General features: G+C 45.7%; 1 protein-coding gene across 2 annotated transcripts in view; it reads left to right on the top strand.

The window, feature by feature from the left end:
• Nucleotides 1–22,915, top strand: part of LOC124045644 (solute carrier family 12 member 5-like) — a 132,542-nt gene that overhangs the window by 88,879 nt on the left and 20,748 nt on the right. For both annotated transcript variants that reach the window (XM_046365096.1, XM_046365097.1), the window contains exons 5-10: nt 10,180–10,234; nt 16,443–16,573; nt 17,287–17,534; nt 17,975–18,186; nt 18,320–18,487; nt 20,313–20,411. In XM_046365096.1, the coding sequence (XP_046221052.1) occupies nt 10,180–10,234; nt 16,443–16,573; nt 17,287–17,534; nt 17,975–18,186; nt 18,320–18,487; nt 20,313–20,411 (913 nt within the window). The remainder of the gene's footprint in view (nt 1–10,179; nt 10,235–16,442; nt 16,574–17,286; nt 17,535–17,974; nt 18,187–18,319; nt 18,488–20,312; nt 20,412–22,915) is intronic.

Below are 22,915 nucleotides of genomic sequence, written 5' to 3'. Positions count from 1 at the left end.
TCAAATGTCTAAAAAACGTTTTTGCTTTGTCATTATGGGGTATTGTGTGTAGATTGATGAGAGGAAAAAAACAATTGAATCAATTTTAGAATAAGGCTGTAACGTAACAACCTTTGGAAAAAGTCAAGGGGTCTGTTCCGAACTCTTTTGGATGGGAAGCACGCGGACGGACACCTTTAGATAGAAACGACAGCAGGCTTTCACAGGATGGGAGAAGTGTCCAAGCTATCTCTTATAAGATATTGTAACCCAACGCTGATTTGACACTTCATGTTTTCCTGTCTTGTTCTACATTGTACCAGACATGGGTTCAAATACATGTGCATTTGAAATGACAAAAGAATATTTGATTTGAAAAGTAATTTAAATACCTGAAATTGTATTTGAACCCAGGTCAGCTTTGTACATGGTTATCAGTTCACATCACTGTCAATTTACATATATCATGTGTCCTCACTTGATGAGGGGTAAGGTGATCCCAGATCTGTGTCAAAGGGCAACTTCTTCCCGGAGCTTGTCTGTCTGCCCAGGGATGCTCAAGGAGCGTGATTCCCAGTAGAGCAGTCCCGGGGTCCCTTGCCTGCAGCATCAGATAACAGTAAAACAATTAGGGCTTTATCTGTGCTCCTCAGAGAGCAGGGTCACTTCATTACCAGCTGATAAGGAGTCTCATAGCAGTGCCACGTCACCAGGCCTGTTGGGCTCTGAGAGGGCCCCGTCGCCACTTAATACACACACACACACACAAACACAGCTCCAGGCGTGCCACTGGAAACCCACACTGAAAAGGTATTGATTGAGCGCAATCATCTCTATCGTGTTCATAATGTCACTCTCTTTTTGTCTCTCCGTGACTCATTCTCTCTCCCTGTGTCCTGAGATCTATTTCCTTCATTGTCTTTCTCTATCCATCTCTTTCCTTTAATCCAGATATCTTGTTCTTTCTCCCTCTGATTCCTCCATGATCCAGTCAGTATTTGTCTCCATCTAACCATTCTGACTAACTCTCTTTCTCTGGCCTAATTACCTCACTCTCTCCTTTTTTTCCAACTCTGACTGTCTCTGTCTTTCTCTCTTCTGTCTCTTTTATTTACTTCAACTCTTCCCCCTCCCAGACACCTATCTCTCCCTCTCACAGACACCTATCTCTCCCTCTCACAGACACCTGTCCCTCCCTCTCACAGACACCTATCTCTCCCTCTCACAGACATCTGTCCCTCCTTCTCACAGACACCTACCTCTCCCTCTCACAGACACCTGTCCCTCCCTCTCACAGACACCTCTCTCCCTCTCACAGGCATCTGTCTCTCTCTCACAGACACGTATCTCTCCCTCTCACAGACACCACTCTCCTGCTCACAGACACCTGTCTCTCCCTCTCACATACACCCGTCTCTCTCTCACAGGCACTTATCTCTCCCTCTCACATACACCTGTCTCTCTCTCACAGGCACTTATCTCTTCCTCTCACAGACACCTCTCTCCTTCTCACAGACACCTGTCTCTCCCTCTCACATACACGTGTGTCTCTGTCACAGGCACGTATCTCTCCCTCTCACATACACCTCTCTCCCTCTCACAGACACTCACAGACACCTGTCTCCCCCTCTCACATACACCTGTTTCTCCCTCTCATTCTTATTCTCTCATGATTCCTACTAAACCTAACTTCTCCCTCCCTCTCTACCCTCTTCCCTCCCTGTCTGTCCTTTTCATTCTCTCTCCACTCTCCATTTTCTCTCTTACACCCCTCCCTCTCTCCCCACTTCCCTCCCTGTCTGTCCCTTTCATTTTCTCTCCACTCTACATTTCCTCTCTTACATCCCCCCCTCTCTCTCCACATTGCCATTCTGCCTTGTGGATTTGTGAAATGCCCTATGTGCATCACTGAGCTTTAGCAGAGATGGTTGGTCTGCCTTCCCAAACATATTTACTATGACTCCTTTATTTATCCTTTATTTAGCCAATGCCATCTGACCATCTGGGTCATCTGGTGCTCTGGGACCCAGTTAAAAGGATAGAACACACAGGTTGTGTAGAAGTTGCTTCTAACCACTGATTCAGTGGTCAGATATTTTTGATATTGATATTTTTGCACCCATCAAATAAGTAAGGTTATTTACAGGTATGCTCATTTGATCTTAATGTGTTATTAAGGTTATTTATACAATGGGTTATCTGATCCTAAATCTAAGGGAAACTTTTATCTCAAGCCTGCAGATTGTCCCCACCTTAGATATAAATACTGACACTATAGATGTCTATGATCTCTGTCTTTTATTTCTGCCAGGATGATGATTAGATTGATGAGTTGTCAGGTTAGTTAAAGGTTGCATTGTATGTTGTCATGATCGATCATCTGCCAAATACACTGAACAAAAATTTAAGGTTTCAGGTTACAATTCATATAAGGAAATCAGTCAATTGAAATCAATTCATTAGTCCATAATCTATGGATTTCACATGACTGGGAATACAGATATGCATCTGTTGGTCACAGATACCTTACAAAAAAAGGTAGGGGCGTGGATCAGAAAACCAATCAGTATCTGGTGTGACCACCATTTGCCTCACGCAGCACAACACATCTCCTTCGCATAAATCTGTTATGCTGGTGAATAAGGACCCAAAAGCGACTTAGCGAAAACAGTCTTTATTCCAGTAAATGGCAAAAGTAATAATCCTGGAACACTAAAGAAGAAAACAAAACAGGAAAAAATTAAATCCACTCGTAGTAACGAGGACAGACTGGAGACTCGACCATTGACTGCAGGTTGCTTCGGGAAGGCACCGACCGTAGCAGACTTAGACACCTGCTCTCACGCAGCATCTGAAGGAGACAAGACACGACAGGGCGAGACAAGGACACAGCACAGCGAACATCATACAAGGATCCGACAAGGACAGAAACGGAAAACAAGGGGAGAAATAGGGACTCTAATCAGAGGACAAAATAGGGGACAGGTGTGAAAAGACTAAATGAGTGAATTAGGAGAATGAGGAACAGCTGGGAGCAGGAACGGAACGATAGAGAGAAGAGAGAGAGGGAGGGGGAGAGAGAGGGATAGAAAAAGGGAACGAACCTAATAAGACCAGCAGGGGGAAACGAACAGAAGGGAAAGCACAAGGACAAGACAATATATGACAAAACATGACAGTACCCCCCCACTCACCGAGCGCCTCCTGGCGCACTCGAGGAGGAATCCTGGCGGCAACGGAGGAAATCATCAATCAGCGAACGGTCCAGCACGTCCCGAGATGGAACCCAACTCCTCTCCTCAGGACCGTAACCCTCCCAATCCACTAAGTACTGGTGACCACGTCCCCGAGAACGCATGTCCATGATCCTACGTACCTTGTAAATAGGTGCGCCCTCGACAAGGACGGGGGGGGGGAGACGAACGGGGGTGCGAAGAAAGGGCTTGACACAGGAGACATGGAAGACAGGATGGACGCGATGAAGATGTCGCGGAAGAAGCAGTCGCACAGCGACAGGATTGACGACCTGGGAGACACGGAACGGACCAATGAACCGCGGAGTCAACTTACGAGAAGCTGTCGTAAGGGGAAGGTTACGAGTGGAAAGCCACACTCTCTGGCCGCGACAATACCTAGGACTCTTAATCCTACATTTATTGGCGGCTCTCACAGTCTGCGCCCTGTAACGGCAAAGTGCAGACCTCACCCTCCTCCAGGTGCGCTCACAACGGTGGACAAACGCCTGAGCGGAGGGAACGCTGGACTCGGCGAGCTGGGACGAGAACAGAGGAGGCTGGTAACCCAGACTACTCTGAAACGGAGATAGCCCGGTAGCAGACGAAGGAAGCGAGTTGTGAGCGTATTCTGCCCAGGGAAGCTGTTCTGCCCAAGACGCAGGGTTTCTAAAAGAAAGGCTGCGTAGTATGCGACCAATCGTCTGATTGGCCCTTTCTGCTTGACCGTTAGACTGGGGATGAAAACCGGAAGAGAGACTGACGGAAGCACCAATCAAACGACAGAACTCCCTCCAAAACTGTGACGTGAATTGCGGACCTCTGTCTGAAACGGCGTCTAACGGGAGGCCATGAATTCTGAACACATTCTCGATGATGATTTGTGCCGTCTCCTTAGCGGAAGGAAGCTTAGCGAGGGAATGAAATGTGCCGCCTTAGAGAACCTATCGACAACCGTAAGAATCACAGTCTTCCCCGCAGACGAAGGCAGACCGGTAATGAAGTCTAAGGCGATGTGAGACCATGGTCGAGAAGGAATGGGAAGCGGTCTGAGACGACCGGCAGGAGGAGAGTTACCTGACTTAGTCTGCGCGCAGTCCGAACAAGCAGCCACGAAACGGTGCGTGTCACGCTCCTGAGTAGGCCACCAAAAGCGCTGGCGAATAGAAGCAAGTGTACCTCGAACGCCGGGATGGCCTGCTAACTTGGCAGAGTGAGCCCACTGAAGAACAGCCAGACGAGTAGAAACAGGAACGAAAAGAAGGTTACTAGGACAAGCGCGCGGCGACGCAGTGTGAGTGAGTGCTTGCTTAACCTGTCTCTCAATTCCCCAGACTGTCAACCCGACAACACGCCCATAAGGAAGAATCCCCTCGGGATCGGTAGAAGCCACAGAAGAACTAAAGAGACGGGATAAGGCATCAGGCTTGGTGTTCTTATTACCCGGGCGATAAGAAATCACAAACTCGAAACGAGCGAAAAACAACGCCCAACGAGCTTGACGTGCATTAAGTCGTTTGGCAGAACGGATGTACTCAAGGTTCTTATGGTCAGTCCAAACGACAAAAGGAACGGTCGCCCCCTCCAACCACTGTCGCCATTCGCCTAGGGCTAAGCGGATGGCGAGCAGTTCGCGGTTACCCACATCAGAGTTGCGTTCCGATGGCGACAGGCGATGAGAAAAATAAGCGCAAGGATGGACCTTATCGTCAGACTGGAAGCGCTGGGATAGAATGGCTCCCACGCCCACCTCTGAAGCGTCAACCTCGACAATGAATTGTTTAGTGACGTCAGGAGTAACGAGGATAGGAGCGGACGTAAAACGCTTCTTGAGGAGATCAAAAGCTCCCTGGGCGGAACCGGACCACTTAAAGCACGTCTTGACAGAAGTAAGAGCTGTGAGAGGGGCAGCAACTTGACCGAAATTACGAATGAAACGCCGATAGAAATTAGCGAAACCTAGAAAGCGCTGCAACTCGACACGTGACCTTGGAACGGGCCAATCACTGACAGCCTGGACCTTAGCGGGATCCATCTGAATGCCTTCAGCGGAAATAACAGAACCGAGAAAAGTGACAGAGGAGACATGAAAGGCGCACTTCTCAGCCTTCACGTAGAGACAATTCTCTAAAAGGCGCTGGAGTACACGTCGAACGTGCTGAACATGAATCTCGAGTGACGGTGAAAAAATCAGGATATCGTCAAGGTAGACAAAAACAAAGATGTTCAGCATGTCTCTCAGTACATCATTAACTAATGCCTGAAAAACAGCTGGAGCATTAGCGAGACCAAACGGCAGAACCCGGTACTCAAAATGCCCTAACGGAGTGTTAAACGCCGTTTTCCACTCGTCCCCCTCTCTGATGCGCACAAGATGGTAAGCATTTCGAAGGTCCAACTTAGTAAAGAACCTGGCTCCCTGCAGAATCTCGAAGGCTGATGACATAAGGGGAAGCGGATAACGATTCTTAACCGTTATGTCATTCAGCCCTCGATAATCCACGCAGGGGCGCAGAGTACCGTCCTTCTTCTTAACAAAAAAAAACCCCACTCCGGCAGGAGAGGAAGAAGGCACTACGGTGCCGGCGTCAAGAGAAACAGACAAATAATCCTCGAGAGCCTTACGTTCGGGAGCCGACAGAGAGTATAGTCTACCCCGAGGGGGAGTGGTCCCCGGGAGGAGATCAATACTACAATCATACGACCGGTGAGGAGGAAGGGAGTTGGCTCTGGACCGACTGAAGACCGTGCGCAGATCATGATATTCCTCCGGCACTCCTGTCAAATCACCAGGTTCCTCCTGAGAAGAGGGGACAGAAGAAACAGGAGGGATAGCAGACATTAAACACTTCACATGACAAGAAACGTTCCAGGATAGGATAGAATTACTAGACCAATTAATAGAAGGATTATGACATACTAGCCAGGGATGACCCAAAACAACAGGTGTAAAAGGTGAACGAAAAATCAAAAAGGAAATAGTCTCACTGTGGTTACCAGATACTGTGAGGGTTAAAGGTAGTGTCTCATATCTGATACTGGGGAGATGACTACCATCTAAGGCGAACATGGGCGTGGGCTTCCCTAACTGTCTGAGAGGAATGTCATGTTTCCGAGCCCATGCTTCGTCCATAAAACAACCCTCAGCCCCAGAGTCTATCAAGGCACTGCATGAAGCAGCCGAACCGGTCCAGCGTAGATGGACCGACATAGTAGTACAGGATCTTGATGGAGAGACCTGAGTAGTAGCGCTCACCAGTAGCCCTCCGCTTACTGATGAGCTCTGGCTTTTACTGGACATGAATTGACAAAATGTCCAGAAAAACCGCAATAGAGGCACAGGCGGTTGGTGATCCTCCGTTCCCTCTCCTTAGTCGAGATGCGAATACCTCCCAGCTGCATGGGCTCAGTCTCTAAGCCGGAGGGAGGAGATGGTTGCGATGCGGAGAGGGGGAACACCGTTAACGCGAGCTCTCTTCCACGAGCTCGGTGACGAAGATCTACCCGTCGTTCTATGCGGATGGCGAGTGCAATCAAAGAGTCCACACTGGAAGGAACCTCCCGGGAGAGAATCTCATCCTTAACCTCTGCGTGGAGTCCCTCCAGAAAACGAGCGAGCAGCGCCGGCTCATTCCAGTCACTAGAGGCAGCAAGAGTGCGAAACTCTATAGAGTAATCCGTTATGGATCGATCACCTTGACATAGGGAAGCCAGGGCCCTAGAAGCCTCCCTACCAAAAACTGAACGATCAAAAACCTGTATCATCTCCTCTTTAAAGTTCAGGTAATTGTTAGAACAATCAGCCCTTGCCTCCCAGATAGCTGTGCCCCACTCTCGAGCCCGGCCAGTAAGGAGTGAAATGACGTAAGCAATCCGAGCTCTCTCTCTCGAGTATGTGTTGGGTTGGAGAGAGAACACAATATCACACTGGGTGAGAAAGGAGCGGCACTCAGTGGGCTGTCCGGAGTAACATGGTGGGTTATTAACCCTAGGTTCCGGAGACTCGGCAGACCAGGAAGTAGCTGGTGGCACGAGATGAAGACTCTGAAACTGTCCAGAGAGGTCGGAAACCTGAGCGGCTAGGGTCTCAACGGCATGACGAGCAGCAGACAATTCCTGCTCGTGTCTGCCGAGTATAGCTCCCTGGATCTCGACGGCAGTGTTACGAGAATCCGTAGTCGCTGGGTCCATTCTTGGTCGGATCCTTCTGTTATGCTGGTGAATAAGGACCCAAAAGCGACTTAGCGAAAACAGTCTTTATTCCAGTAGATGGCAAAAGTAATAATCCTGGAACACTAAATAAGAAAACAAAACAGGAAAAAACTTAAATCCACTCGTAGTAACGAGGACAGACTGGAGACTCGACCATTGACTGCAGGTTGCTTCGGGAAGGCACCGACCGTAGCAGACTTAGACACCTGCTCTCACGCAGCATCTGAAGGAGACAAGACACGACAGGGCGAGACAAGGACACAGCACAGCAAACATCATACAAGGATCCGACAAGGACATAAACGGAAAACAAGGGGAGAAATAGGGACTCTAATCAGAGGACAAAATAGAGGACAGGTGTGAAAAGACTAAATGAGTGAATTAGGAGAATGAGGAACAGCTGGGAGCAGGAACGGAACGATAGAGAGAAGAGAGAGAGGGGGGGGAGAGAGAGGGATAGAAAAAGGGAACGAACCTAATAAGACCAGCAGGGGGAAACGAACAGAAGGGAAAGCACAAGGACAAGACAATATATGACAAAACATGACAAAATCTTGATCTGGCTGTTGATTGTGGCCGTTGAAATGTTGTCCCACTTGGCGGGACCTGGAACACGCTGTTGTACAAGTTGATCCAGAGCATCCCAAACCTGCTCAATGGGTGACATGTGTGGTGAGTATGCAGGCCAAGCAAGAACTGGGGCATTTTCAGCTTCCAGGAATTGTGTACATACAGATCCTTGCAACATGTGGCCGTGCATTATCATGCTGAAACATAAGCTGATGGATGAATGTCACAACAATGGGCCTCAGGATCTCGTCAAGATATCTCTGTGCATTCAAATTGCCATAGATCAAATTCAATTGTGCTCATTGTCCATAGATTATTCCTGCCCATACCATAACCGCACCGCCACCATAGGGAACTCTGTTCACAACTTTGACATCAGTAAACCACTCGCCCACACAACGCCATACACGCTGTCTGCCATCTGTCCGGTACAGTTGAAACCGGGATTCATCCATGAAGAGCACAATTCTCCAGTGTGCCAGTGGCCATCGAAGGTGAGCATTTCCCCACTGAAGTCAGTTTATGACGCCAAACTGCAGTCAGTTCAAGGCCCTGGTGAGACGATGATCACGCAGATGAGCTTCCATGAGCTGGTTTCTGACAGTTTGTGCTGAAATTCTTTGGTTGTGCAAACCCAGAGTTTCATCAGCTGTCTGGGTGGCTGGTCTCAGATAATCCCGCAGGTGAAGAAGTCTGATTGGGAGGACCTGGGCTGGCGTGGTTACACGTGGTCTGCGGTTGTGAGGCAGATTATCTAAATTCTCTAAAATGATGCTGCAGTCAGCATGCCAATTACACACTTTGTCCCCATACCAAAATTATGTGGACATCTGCTTGTCAAACATCTCATTCCAAAAACATGGTCAGTAATATGGAGTTGTTCCCCCCTTTGCGGGAAGACTTTCCACTAGATGTTTGAACATTGCTCCGGGGACTTGCTTCCATACAGCCACAATAGCATTAGTGAGGTCGTGCACTGATGTTGGGCAATTAGGCCTGGCTCGCAGCCGGCATTCCAATTCATCCCAAAGTTGTTCAAAGGGGGTAAGGTCAGGGCTCTGTGCCAGTGCAGTCAAGTTCTTCCACAGCGATCTCGACAAACCATTTCTGTACGTATCTCGCTTTGTGCACGAGGGCATTGTCATGCTGAAACAGGAAAAGGCCTTCCCCAAACTGTTGCCACAAAGTTGGAAGCACAGAATCGTCTAGAATGTCATTGTATGCTGTAGCATTAAGATTTCCCTTCACTGGAACTAAGGGGCCTAGCTTGAACCAAGAAAAACAGCCCCAGACCATTATTCCTCCTCCACCAATCTTTACATTTGGCACTATGCATTCGGGTGGGTAGTGTTCTCCTGGCATCCGTCGGACTGCCAGATAGTGAAGCGTGATTCATCACTCCAGAGAACGCGTTTCCACTGCTTCAGAGTCGAAATGTGGTGAACTTTGAACCACTCCAGCCAAAGCTTGGCATTGCGCATGGTGATCTTTTGCTTGTGTGCAGCTGCATGACCATGGAAACCCATTTTATGAAGCTCCCGGAGAACAGTTCTTGTGACATTGCTTCCAGAGGCAGTTTGGAACTCGGTAGTGAGTGCTGCAACAGAGGACAGACGCTTTTACACGCTATGCACTTCAGCACTCGGCAGTCTCGTTCTGTGAGCTTCTGTGGCCTACCACTTTGCAGCTGAGCCGTTGTTGCTCCTAGACATTTCTACTCCACAATTAAAGCACTTACACTTCACTGGGGAAGCTCTAGCAGGGCAGAAATGTAACAAACTGACTTGTTGGAAAGGTGGCATCCTATGACGGTGCCACGTTGAAAGTCACTGAGCTCTTCTATAATGCCGTTCTACTGCCAATGTTTGGATATGGAGATTACATGTCTGTGTTCTCGATTTTATACACCAGTCAGCAATGGCTGAGTGGCTAAAATAGCCGAATCCACTAATTTGAAGGGGTGTCCACACACTTTTGTATATATAGTGTATTTTTGTTCAGTATATAACTAAGAATCTATTTTGAACCATCGTCACAATGTTCATACTGAAGTATGGCATAAGGATGGAGCATCACAAACAATATATTATTAAACTAAGAATCAGAACTCTGCAGCTGGTGAATAAAATATATTTAACTGCTCCTCCATTTTAAATATATTGTTTTCTCTCCCCACTTGTCTCAGACCATGCTGACAGCGATCTCCATGAGTGCCATTGCAACGAATGGAGTGGTGCCAGGTGAGTGCGTAACACAGTGTGTGCATGTGTGGGAGGCCTGGGTGCCGCAGGGCAATCCTGTTGTTATTTCCAAGCAATTAGGTTTTCATGTCCTCTGATATTGCTCAGGTCTGTGGACAGGTAATATTTAGTCTCGAAAACCCGACCTTATGCAACAGTAACTAGGGTCTGGTTTCGACAACGGACTCTTTTGACAACTTTGATGAGGAAAAAAGAAATCTGGGGTGGGTGCTCAGACAGAGAACTTTCCCAACAAATCACGAGGCAGACATGTCAGAAACTCACGATTCAAAACCAAAGTTTGCAAGCAAAACCTTTGCAGGTAATTGATGCAAATTATTCACTTTCTAAATGCACTCATTAAAAATGACCTCTGTGATCTTCATCTTGCTAGCTACTATTTAGTATTCTATTCAAGCAGATAAGGTAGTGACGTAGTCAGTTCCACTATGCCAAAATGACGTTCTATTACATACAGACTCTATAAAGCAGAGGCATTTGAAAATATGCAGCCGAAGTACAACGAGAGCAGATACAAATTCATTGAGCAGATACAAAGAGAATGTTGAGCAACGTTATAAAGTAATTAATTATAAAGTAGTGTTCCTTCTGTAGCTCAGTTGGTAGAGCATGGCGCTTGTAATGCCAGGGTAGTGGGTTCGATCCCCAGGACCACCCATACGTAGAATGTATGCACACATGACTGTAAGTCGCTTTGGATAAAAGTGTCTGCTAAATGGCATATATTATATTATATATTATTATTATTATATTACTTTTCAAATAAGTTACCTTACACGTTATATTGGCTGACAATTTGTTTGCTACGCAGTCCTTACCAACCACATAGCATATCATTACAGCAGTATATACCGGTATGTTAGCAAGCTACATAATGTTAGTTGGCTACTTATACATCAAACTTGCCAGTATATTAACTATAGGCTATCTAACTACCCAACGTTTACTGACTTGATTATTCTCGTCATTCTTAGCTTAGCTAAATGGTACAGTCGTTGTGCGTTTGATGGACATTCGGGTGCTTTTGTAAATTCACTCTGGCCATCTACTCTGATTTCAGAGCACTCTGTCTGAGTGTACCAGAGCACAGAATAATGAATTTATGAGCGCTTGCAACATATGGCCGGTGTCAGTAAATGTTGGCAAAAAATCATAATTAAATTGTTGCCAGCAGCACAGTTACAGTCACCAAAGCTCTGGATAACATGAGAACTGCCTAACCAGCTCTTCTAGGGCGAGTAAAATGGTCAGTGGTCTCATTTGTGTCTGGAAGTAGCTAGCAAGTTAGCTTGGGTGTTTGGCTGCCTTTGTAAGGTCAGAACACTCAAATCAACCATACTCCTTGGCCAGAGCGTCCAGTGTGCCCTCCGAGAGTGAAACGCCCTGAATTTACAAACGGCCAACCTGACAATGCTCTGAATTTACGAGCACACTCTGGCACTCCAGATTGAATTTAAGAACACACCCGAAGTCGTAAAATGTCTAACTAGTCCCCATCCGCGCCCTCAGAGCATGCGCAGAACAGCTGGCTGGTGTGTTTACAGACATATTCAATCAATCCCTATCCCAGTCTGCTGTTCCCACATGCTTCAAGAGGGCCACCATTGTTCCTGTTCCCAAGAAAGCTAAGGTAACTGAGCTAAACGACTATCGCCCCGTAGCACTCACTTCAGTCATCATGAAGTGCTTTGAGAGACTAGTCAAGGACCTGTCGTGGAATTTTCCTTAATTACCAAATGATGAGAGAGCAAATCACACGAGTCAGAGTTATGCTTAATCTTCACCTTTAATAATAATTAAGCTTTTGCAATAGCATTTTGACTTTCAACAGTTCAGTATCTCTAATGAAAAGTTGAGAGTCCCCAACATAATGGCAAATGGGATCCTTTATAGCAAAGATCCACCCCCTCCTAGACGACATGACAAAACACAGGTCTTAGGAACTTACACAAAGAAAAAACCTTACTTCAGAGAGAATATCCCCTAGTCAGACAGAGTGGGCTATAAATTATCGTTCAGTTTGGTCTCCTAAACAAAGCTCTTATCTCGTCCTTGGTACAAAATGGTACCAAGACATTACCCCCACCCTATGATATATATCAAATTGTCATTTAGATTTAAATACAAATTGTCATTTGTATTTAGAACCAATTCTAAATACAACCAATCAGAGGACAAACTGACGGAGAGGAGAGTGACCCTATAGGTCAACAAAGAGGGAGCATAGAATGATTCCAGACACTGCCACCCTCCTTTCCCCGATGAGAAAAGTAGGGAGTCACTGGCACACAGAAAAGATGTGTTTACACATGATGACCCCTTGACCTCTCCCCTCTCCGTGGCCCATGCAACTTAGTCTTGACATAGAACAGATAACTGCCAATGGCCACCACTATAGTACAACAAAATACATTCTTATGAGAAATAACTCATAAGCATATCATGAAAATAAAACATCTTATCTATGTTACCCAACTAATTCTGATCATTCCACAACAGACCATATCACCTCCACCCTACCTGACATCCTAGACCCACTGCAATTTGCTTACCTCCCAAAGAGGTCCACAGACGATGCAATCTCAACCACACTGCACACTGCCCTAACCCATCTGGACAAGAGGAATACCTATGTGAGAATGCTGTTCATCAACTACAGCTCGGCATTTAACACCATAGTACCCTCCAAGCTCGTCATCAAGCTCGAGACCCTGGGTCTCGACCCCGCCCTGTGCAACTGGGTACTGGACTTCCTGACGGGCCGCCCCCAGGTGGTGAGGGTAAGCAACAACATCTCCTCCCCGCTGATCCTCAACACGGGGGCCCCACAAGGGTGCGTTCTGAGCCCTCTCCTGTACTCCCTGTTCACCCACGACTGCGTGGCCACGCACGCCTCCAACTCAATCATCAAGTTTGTGGACGACACAACAGTGGTAGGCTTGATTACCAACAACGACGAGACGGCCTACAGGGAGGAGGTGAGGGCCCTCGGAGTGTGGTGTCAGGAAAATAACCTCACACTCAACGTCAACAAAACTAAGGAGATGATTGTAGACTTCAGGAAACAGCAGAGGGAACACCCCCCTATCCACATCGATGGCACAGTAGTGGAGAGGGTAGAACATTTTACGTTCCTCGGCATACACATCACAGACAAACTGAATTGGTCCACCCACACAGACAGCATTGTGAAGAAGGCGCAGCAGCGCCTCTTCAACCTCAGGAGGCTGAAGAAATTCAGCTTGTCACCAAAAGCACTCACAAACTTCTACAGATGCACAATCGAGAGCATCCTGGCGGGCTGTATCACCACCTGGTACGGCAACTGCTCCGCCCACAACTGTAAGGCTCTCCAGAGGGTAATGAGGACTGCACAACGCATCACCGGGGGCAAACTACCTGCCCTCCAGGACACCTACACCACCCGATGTTACAGGAAGGCCATAAAGATCATCAAGGACAACAACCACCCGAGCCACTGCCTGTTCACCCCGCTATCATCCAGAAGGCGAGGTCAGTACAGGTGCATCAAAACTGGGACCGAGAGACTGAAAAACAGCTTCTATCTCAAGGCCATCAGACTGTTAAACAGCCACCACTAACATTGAGTGGCTGCTGCCAACACACTGACTCAACTCCAGCCACTTTAATAATGGGAATTGATGGGAAATGATGTAAAATATATCACTAGCCACTTTAAACAATGCTACCTAATATAATGTTTACATACCCTACATTACTCATCTCATATGTATACGTATATACTGTACTCTATATCATCTACTGCATCTTTATGTAATACATGTATCACTAGCCACTTTAACTATGCCACTTTGTTTACATACTCATCTCATATGTATATACTGTACTCGATACCATCTATTGTATATTGCCTATGCCGCTCTGTACCATCACTCATTCATATATCTTTATGTACATATTCTTTATCCCCCTACACTTGTGTGTATAAGACAGTAGTTTTGGAATTGTTAGTTAGATTACTTGTTGGTTATTACTGCATTGTCGGAACTAGAAGCACAAGCATTTCGCTACACTCGCATTAACATCTGCTAACCATGTGTGTGTGACAAATACAATTTGATTTGATTTGATTCGGTCATGTGTTATAGCTAGCAAGAGGTTGCTTAGCAACAGTATCAACTTCCGGTAGACAGGCAAAGCGCTAGTATGCTCAACTGAAAGCATACTGCTCGTTTACAGTATACTAAAATTAACTAATAGTATATACACTGCTCAAAAAAATTAAGGGTACACTAAAATAACACATCCTATATCTGAAAGAATTAAATATTCTAATTAAATACTTTTTTCTTTACATAGTTGAATGTGCTGACAACAAAATCACACAAAAATTTTCAATGGAAATCAAATTTATCAACCCATGGAGGTCTGGATTTGGAGTTACACTCAAAATTAAAGTGGAAAACCACACTACAGGCTGATCCAACTTTGATGTAATGTCCTTAAAACAAGTCTAAATGAGGCTCAGTAGTGTGTGTGGCCTCTACGTGCCTGTATGACCTCCCTACAATGCCTGGGCATGCTCCTGATGAGGTGGCGGATGGTCTCCTGAGGGATCTCCTCCCAGACCTGGACTGAAGCTTCCGCCAACACCTGGACAGTCTGTGGTGCAACGTGACGTTGGTGGATGGAGCGAGACGTGATGTCCCAGATGTGCTCAATTGGATTCAGGTCTGGGGAACGGGCGGGCCAGTCCATTGCATCAATGCCTTCCTCTTGCAGGAACTGCTGACACACTCCAGCCACATGAGGTCTAGCATTGTCTTGCATTAGGACGAACCCAGGGCCAACTGCACCAGCATATGGTCTCACAAGGGGTCTGAGGATCTCATCTCGGTACCTAATGGCAGTCAGGCTACCTCTGGCGAGCACGTGGAGGGCTGTGCGGCCCCCCAAAGAAATGCCACCCCACACCATGACTGACCCACCGCCAAACCGGTCATGCTGGAGGATGTTGCAGGCAGCAGAACGTTCTCCACGGCGTCTCCAGACTCTGTCACGTCTGTCACATGTGCTCAGTGTGAACCTGCTTTCATCTGTGAAGAGCACAGGGCGCCAGTGGCGAATTTGCCAATCTTGGTGTTCTCTGGCAAGCACAACCCCCACCTGTGGACGTCGGGCCCTCATACCACCCTCATGGAGTCTGTTTCTGACCGTTTGAGCAGACACATGCACATTTGTGGCCTGCTGGAGGTCATTTTGCAGGGCTCTGGCAGTGCTCCTCCTGCTCCTCCTTGCACAAAGGCGTAGGTAGCGGTCCTGCTGCTGGGTTGTTGCCCTCCTACGGCCTCCTCCACGTCTCCTGATGTACTGGCCTGTCTCCTGGTAGCGCCTCCATGCTCTGGACACTACGCTGACAGACACAGCAAGCCTTCTTGCCACAGCTCGCATTGATGTGCCATCCTGGATGAGCTGCAATACCTGAGCCACTTGTGTGGGTTGTAGACTCCGTCTCATGCTACCACTAGTGAAAGCACCGCCAGCATTCAAAAGTGACCAAAACATCAGCCAGGAAGCATAGGAACTGAGAAGTGGTCCGTGGTCCCCACCTGCAGAACCACTCCTTTATTGGGGGTGTCTTGCTAATTGCTTATAATTTCCACCTGTTGTCTATTCCATTTGCGCAACAGCATGTGACATTTATTGTCAATCAGTGTTGCTTCCTAAGTGGACAGTTTGATTTCACAAAAGTGTGATTGACTTGGAGTTACATTGTGTTGTTTAAGTGTTCCCTTTATTTTTTTGAGCAGTGTAGTATATACTCATTAAGTATGTAGTATACAGTATGTTAGTATGGGTATTCGAACACAGCTTAGGCAATGCTAGCATGGCTAAATCAGAACCACACTGTATTAGTGCCGCTTCCACCACCTGCACAAAGTCAAAGTGTGAAACTATTCTATTCAGAAACCTATAATCTATTTTGTACCTATCCATAGAACCATAGTAATGTAGAGAAAGTCTAGAACTGTATTCAAGCTCTATCTAACATGCCTAAGCAATGTCTATGCAGCACTATCTTTTTTTACAAACTACAAGCCCCAATTCTTTAGACTTTTGTGCAGACCTGGAGTTAATCTTTGAAGACAATGTTGCAGAAATAGAGCCAAATAGAAATGCCAATGGTTGTGTTTGTGTGTCTCAGCCGGAGGCTCCTACTACATGATCTCCCGTTCCCTGGGGCCTGAGTTTGGCGGAGCTGTCGGAATCTGCTTCTATTTGGGGACTACTTTTGCGGGTGCCATGTACATCCTTGGTGCCATCGAACTTCTGCTGGTAAGGAAAGATGCTTGCTATTATTGTATTGTTTTGTTTACTATCTGTTTTGAATTCCTCTGTGCCTTTTCCAGCATTTTATATTGGGGCGAGACCACAACATTGATTAATGCAAAGATGTGCACTCACATGTCTGTGTTCTTCAGTGTAGATTGTAATGCAAGGGATGAGGATGCCGAAAGTTACCCACTAAATACAATCAATTGAAACCCATTATGTAAATATATTTTCATTTTTGACAAATATGAAAAGTTGTTGCAATTCATGAGTGATTTTTCCTTAGAGACATAATATCTCAATTATCATGAATTCATCCAGCAAGCTGTCACACTCAGAGCTTTATTTAGATCTGATGCTTTTTCAAAATAATACTAAGTGCATTTCCTTTCATATGCTGGTTCATTTGTTCCTGCCTTGTCTGTTCCATCATCCACCATCATAAAAACAATACATTTTTTATTACGTTTATCTGATGTCTCCAATGTTTGAGATCATGTCTGATTTCTCTTCTCAATCCCTTCCTCCTTTTTTCCTTCATCCTCCTATTCTGACACTTGCTCCCATTCTCTCCCTCCATCCTTATACCTCCCTCTATCATTTTTTTTAACACACCCTTTCTCTCCCTCCATCCTATTCTTACTCTCTCCTCTCTTCTTCTCTCATGTTCTCTTCCCTTCCCTTTCTCTCTCTCCCTCCATCTTTCCCTTCTCTAGATTTACATCCTTCCCCAGGCGGCCATTTTTAAGATGGAGGGTCTGGAAGGGGCTGATATGGAGGCAGCGATGCTGAACAACATGCGCGTGTACGGCACTATTGTGCTCAGTTTCATGGCCACGGTGGTGTTTGTGGGGGTCAAATATGTCAACAAGCTGGCTCTGGTCTTCCTGGCGTGCGTTATTCTGTCCATCCTGGCTGTTTATGCTGGGGTCATCAAGACGGCCTTTGAACCCCCTGTTTTCCCGTAAGTCTGACCTGACTGAGCCATTGTTCGCCCCGGCGCCGTTGTTATTGTTTTGATTTTGTTGATGAAAACAGGAGGAGAGACGCATTCGTCAGCATGGGAGAAAAAAAATTGCACTGCATATTCTGCTGTCCTACCACGCGTGGAATAATGTCCAGGGGGAATGGTGTTTGTTGTTTGTAGTAACTTCTTTGTTGTTGTATTATACCAAACAGACATGGGAGTTTGACCAATTAAGGTTTCCAACTTTAAAGTTGTTAGAGCTTTACAAAAAAACGAAACAAATGTCATGATGACCCTGTCTCTGATCATGTTTAATGTTTACTTCATTCACTTAGTTAAGTCATGAGACTTGCATATTTATGTTAATTTTTGTAATGTTTTCCTAACCTCTAAATAGACCGGTGGCTGATGATGTCTTGTCTGTCCTCCCCCTACAGCGTGTGCATCCTGGGGAACCGCACTCTGATCTCCAAGGGATTTGACGTGTGTGCCAAGGTCATTGAGAGGGACAACGGCACGGTCACCACCAAGCTGTGGAAGATTTTCTGCGACTCGGAGTTCCTCAACGCTACCTGTGATGAGTACTTTGCCAACAACAATGTTTCTGAGATCCAGGGCATCCCAGGTGTTAGCAGTGGAATACTGGCTGGTAAGAAGTGCCCCATTCAGAACGTATTGTAAGATAATGTAGTCTGTAATAGAGAGACACACTGGTACTCCACAAGAGGTATGTTATTATTATGATGTTTGTGCATCTCTCTGTCTCTGTCTCACTCTCACAGAGAACCTGTTTGGTTACTACCTGGAGAAGGGAGACTTCTTGGAGAAGCGGGGGATCTCAGCCATGCAGGACCCTGACGCTCCCATCACCAACTCCAACCGTTATGTCCTGGCTGACATCACCAGCTTCTTCACCCTGCTGGTGGGGATCTATTTCCCCTCTGTCACAGGTCAGTCACTGCTGGGGTCACAGGTCAATCACTGCTGGGGTCACAGGTCAATCACTGGGTCAACGGTCAGGGGTCACTGCTGGGGACGGACTAGGCCAATCATATACCAAAAGGACAGTATGGGTACATGCTTTTGTTTTAGCCAAGCACAAACCTGATCAATCTAATCACCTATATTAAGTTATTATAATTAAATTAACATTTTACCTTATGATTTCAAAGTAAATGCTACATTAAAAAAAGCACTGCTTGTATCCTTTGACTAATAATTTGCTTATACAAGGGCACCTAACGGCAGTATTGGATTTCTCACATGAGAAACATCATTCCTATTGTTATATCCACTTTATAGTAACCTGGGAGTCTCTCCACAGTCCCAAATGCAGAGAGAGAGACAGAGAAATACTTTCCAGAACTGATGACACTAGAGAAGCTGAATGAGGTGAAATTAGATCAAGTGGAATTTCTGCCAAAAACCACATCAGCAGAAAGTCTGGGGAATACATTAGTCACATTCCCACTATCATCCCAGTTGCATAACCGCTGAATAAAATGCCCATTGTGTACAAGCATTTGCTCTGTGACATTAGAATTATCATGTTTTGTGAGAGCTGCTGCTGGTGATGTAAAATGGTTTTTTGAACACTTCACCAGTTTTCTGGATTGTAAAAACAACAAACACAAAAACACTGTTGCTATTACAAGTAAATAATTCGTTTTTTAAAAGTTGCTAATCAAAAATTCAGATTTTTTGGTTGTTGTTGTTGGTCCTCCACTTGATCACTTTCAGACAGCACTCCCTAGCTAGCACAGTACAAAGATCACTTTCAGACAGCACTCCCTAGCTAGCACAGTACAAAGATCACTTTCAGACAGCACTCCCTAGCTAGCACAGTACAAAGATCACTTTCAGACAGCACTCCCTAGCTAGCACAGTACAAAGATCACTTTCAGACAGCACTCCCTAGCTAGCACAGTACAAAGATCACTTTCAGACAGCACTCCCTAGCTAGCACAGTACAAAGATCACTTTCAGACAGCACTCCCTACCTAGCACAGTACAAAGATCACTTTCAGACAGCACTCCCTAGCTAGCACAGTACAAAGATCACTTTCAGACAGCACTCCCTAGCACAGTACAAAGATCACTTTCAGACAGCACTCCCTAGTACAAACAAAGATCACTTTCAGACAGCACACCCTAGCTAGCACAGTACAAAGATCACTTTCAGACAGCACTCCCTAGCTAGCACAGTACAAAGATCACTTTCAGACAGCACTCCCTAGCTAGCACAGTACAAAGATCACTTTCAGACAGCACTCCCTAGCTAGCACAGTACAAAGATCACTTTCAGACAGCACTCCCTAGCTAGCACAGTACAAAGATCACTTTCAGACAGCACTCCCTAGCTAGCACAGTACAAAGATCACTTTCAGACAGCACTCCCTAGCTAGCACAGTACAAAGATCACTTTCAGACAGCACTCCCTAGCTAGCACAGTACAAAGATCACTTTCAGACAGCACTCCCTAGCTAGCACAGTACAAAGATCACTTTCAGACAGCACTCCCTAGCTAGCACAGTACAAAGATCACTTTCAGACAGCACTCCCTAGCTAGCACAGTACAAAGATCACTTTCAGACAGCACTCCCTAGCTAGCACAGTACAAATAAACAAGTCAAAAACATGTGTGAAACATAGGACAAGCCCTTACACATCAAGTGTGAAGGATGGGAATGGTTCCTGTCTGATCCTGTTTCACCTCCCCCCCCCCCCCCCCACCCTTATTCTGTCCCTCTCCACTTCTGTCCCTCTGCCTCCCAGGTATCATGGCTGGCTCTAACCGCTCTGGAGACCTGCGCGATGCCCAGAAGTCCATCCCCATAGGCACCATAGCAGCCATTACCACTACTTCTATAGTGTGTATCCTTTACTACAGTAAATACTGCCAGTCTTACTGGAGCAGTCCATGTTTTTTGAAACTTCTCAGGGACTACTGACGAAAATACGCTGGAATGTTACATATAATATGGGTGACGTTTGAATAGACAATACGAAGCATTTGATTCTTAATTTAGTTTCAGGTTTTGTAAATGCTTGGGAGACAGTTTGTACTAAAGCCTGAATTGATTAAGGATCTCTTTTGGCTGTTGCCAAGGCAGCAGATACTCTTCCTGGGGTCCAGCAACATTACGGCAGATATATACAATTGAAAATACATTTCATAACACTTTTCACAACGCATTAAGTGTGTTCCCTCAGGTCACTACTCCACTACCACATATCTACAATACATTAAGTGTGTTCCCTCAGGTCACTACTCCACCACCACATATCTACAATACATTAAGTGTGTTCCCTCAGGTCACTACTCCACTACCACATATCTACAATACATTAAGTGTGTTCCCTCAGGTCACTACTCCACTACCACATATCTACAATACATTAAGTGTGTTCCCTCAGGTCACTACTCCACTACCACATATGTACAATACATTAAGTGTGTTCCCTCAGGTCACTACTCCAATACCACATATCTACAATACATTAAGTGTGTTCCCCCAGGTCACTACTCCACTACCACATATCTACAATACATTAAGTGTGTTCCCCCAGGTCACTACTCCACCACCACATATCTACAATACATTAAGTGTGTTCCCTCAGGTCACTACTCCACTACCACATATCTACAATACATTAAGTGTGTTCCCCAGGTCACTACTCCACTACCACATATCTACAATACATTAAGTGTGTTCCCCAGGTCACTACTCCACCACCACATATCTACAATACATTAAGTGTGTTCCCTCAGGTCACTACTCCACCACCATTACAATACATTAAGTGTTCCCTCAGGTCACTACTCCACTACCACATATCTACAATACATTAAGTGTGTTCCCTCAGGTCACTACTCCACTACCACATATCTACAATACATTAAGTGTGTTCCCTCAGGTCACTACTCCACTACCACATATCTACAATACATTAAGTGTGTTCCCCAGGTCACTACTCCACTACCACATATCTACAATACATTAAGTGTGTTCCCTCAGGTCACTACTCCACTACCACATATCTACAATACATTAAGTGTGTTCCCTCAGGTCACTACTCCACTACCACATATCTACAATACATTAAGTGTGTTCCCTCAGGTCACTACTCCACTACCACATATCTACAATACATTAAGTGTGTTCCCTCAGGTCACTACTCCACTACCACATATCTACAATACATTAAGTGTGTTCCCCCAGGTCACTACTCCACCACCACATATCTACAACACATTAAGTGTGCCCCCAGGCCACTACTCCACCACCACATATCTACAATACATTAAGTGTGTTCCCTCAGGTCACTACTCCACTACCACATAGCTACAATACATTAAGTGTGTTCCCTCAGGTCACTACTCCACTACCACATATCTACAATACAAAATCCATTGTGTGTAGAGTGCGTGTGTTAGCATGTGTATGTGTATGCTTGTGTCTGTGCCTGTGTGTGTGTCTCTTCACAGTCCCCGCTGTTCCAAAAGTGTATTTTCTTATATCTGATTCTACTGCTTGGATCAGTTACCTGATGTGGAACAGAGTTCCATGTAGTCATGGCTCTATGTAGTACTGTGAGCCTCCTATAGTCTTTCCTGGACTCGGGGATTGTGAAGAGACCTCTTGTGGCATGTCTTGTGGGGTATGCATGGGTGTCCGAGCTGTGTGCTTGTAGTTTGAACAGACAGCTCGGTGTATTCAGCATAGCAATACTTCTTACAAAAACAAGTAGTGATGAAGTGAACCTCGCCTCTACTTTGAGCCATGAGAGATTGACATGCATATTATTAATGTTAGCTCTCTGTGTACATTTAAAGGCCAGCCGTGCTGCCTTGTTCTGAGCCAATTGTAATTTTCCTAAATCCTTCTTTTTGGCACCTGACCACACGACTGGACAGTAGTCCAGGTGCGACAAAACTAGGGCCTGTAGGACCTGCCTTGTTGATAGTGTTGTTAAGAAGGTAGAGCAGCGCTTTATTATGGACATACTTCTCCGCATCTTAGCTACTGTTGTATCAACATTTTTTGACTATGACAGTTTAAAATCCAGGGTTCTTCAAGCAGTTTGGTCACCTCAACTTGCTTAATTTCCACACTATTCAATAAAATATTTATTTTAGGTTTAGGGTTTAGTGAATGATTTGTCCCAAATACAATACTTGTTGATTTTGAAATATTTAGGACTAACTTATTTCTTGCCACCCATTCTGAAACTGACTGCAGCTCTTTGTTAAGTGTTGCAGTCATTTCACTCGCTGTAGTAGCTGACATGTATAGCATTGAGTTTCACTCGCTGTAGTAGCTGACATGTATAGCATTGAGTTTCACTCGCTGTAGTAGCTGACATGTATAGCATTG

Source organism: Oncorhynchus gorbuscha, linkage group LG10 (genome assembly GCF_021184085.1).
Source record: "Oncorhynchus gorbuscha isolate QuinsamMale2020 ecotype Even-year linkage group LG10, OgorEven_v1.0, whole genome shotgun sequence".
Classification (NCBI taxonomy): Eukaryota; Metazoa; Chordata; class Actinopteri; order Salmoniformes; family Salmonidae; genus Oncorhynchus; species Oncorhynchus gorbuscha.
The sequence above is the reverse complement of the archived record's forward strand: the minus strand, read 5'-3'. Positions and strand labels throughout refer to the sequence as shown.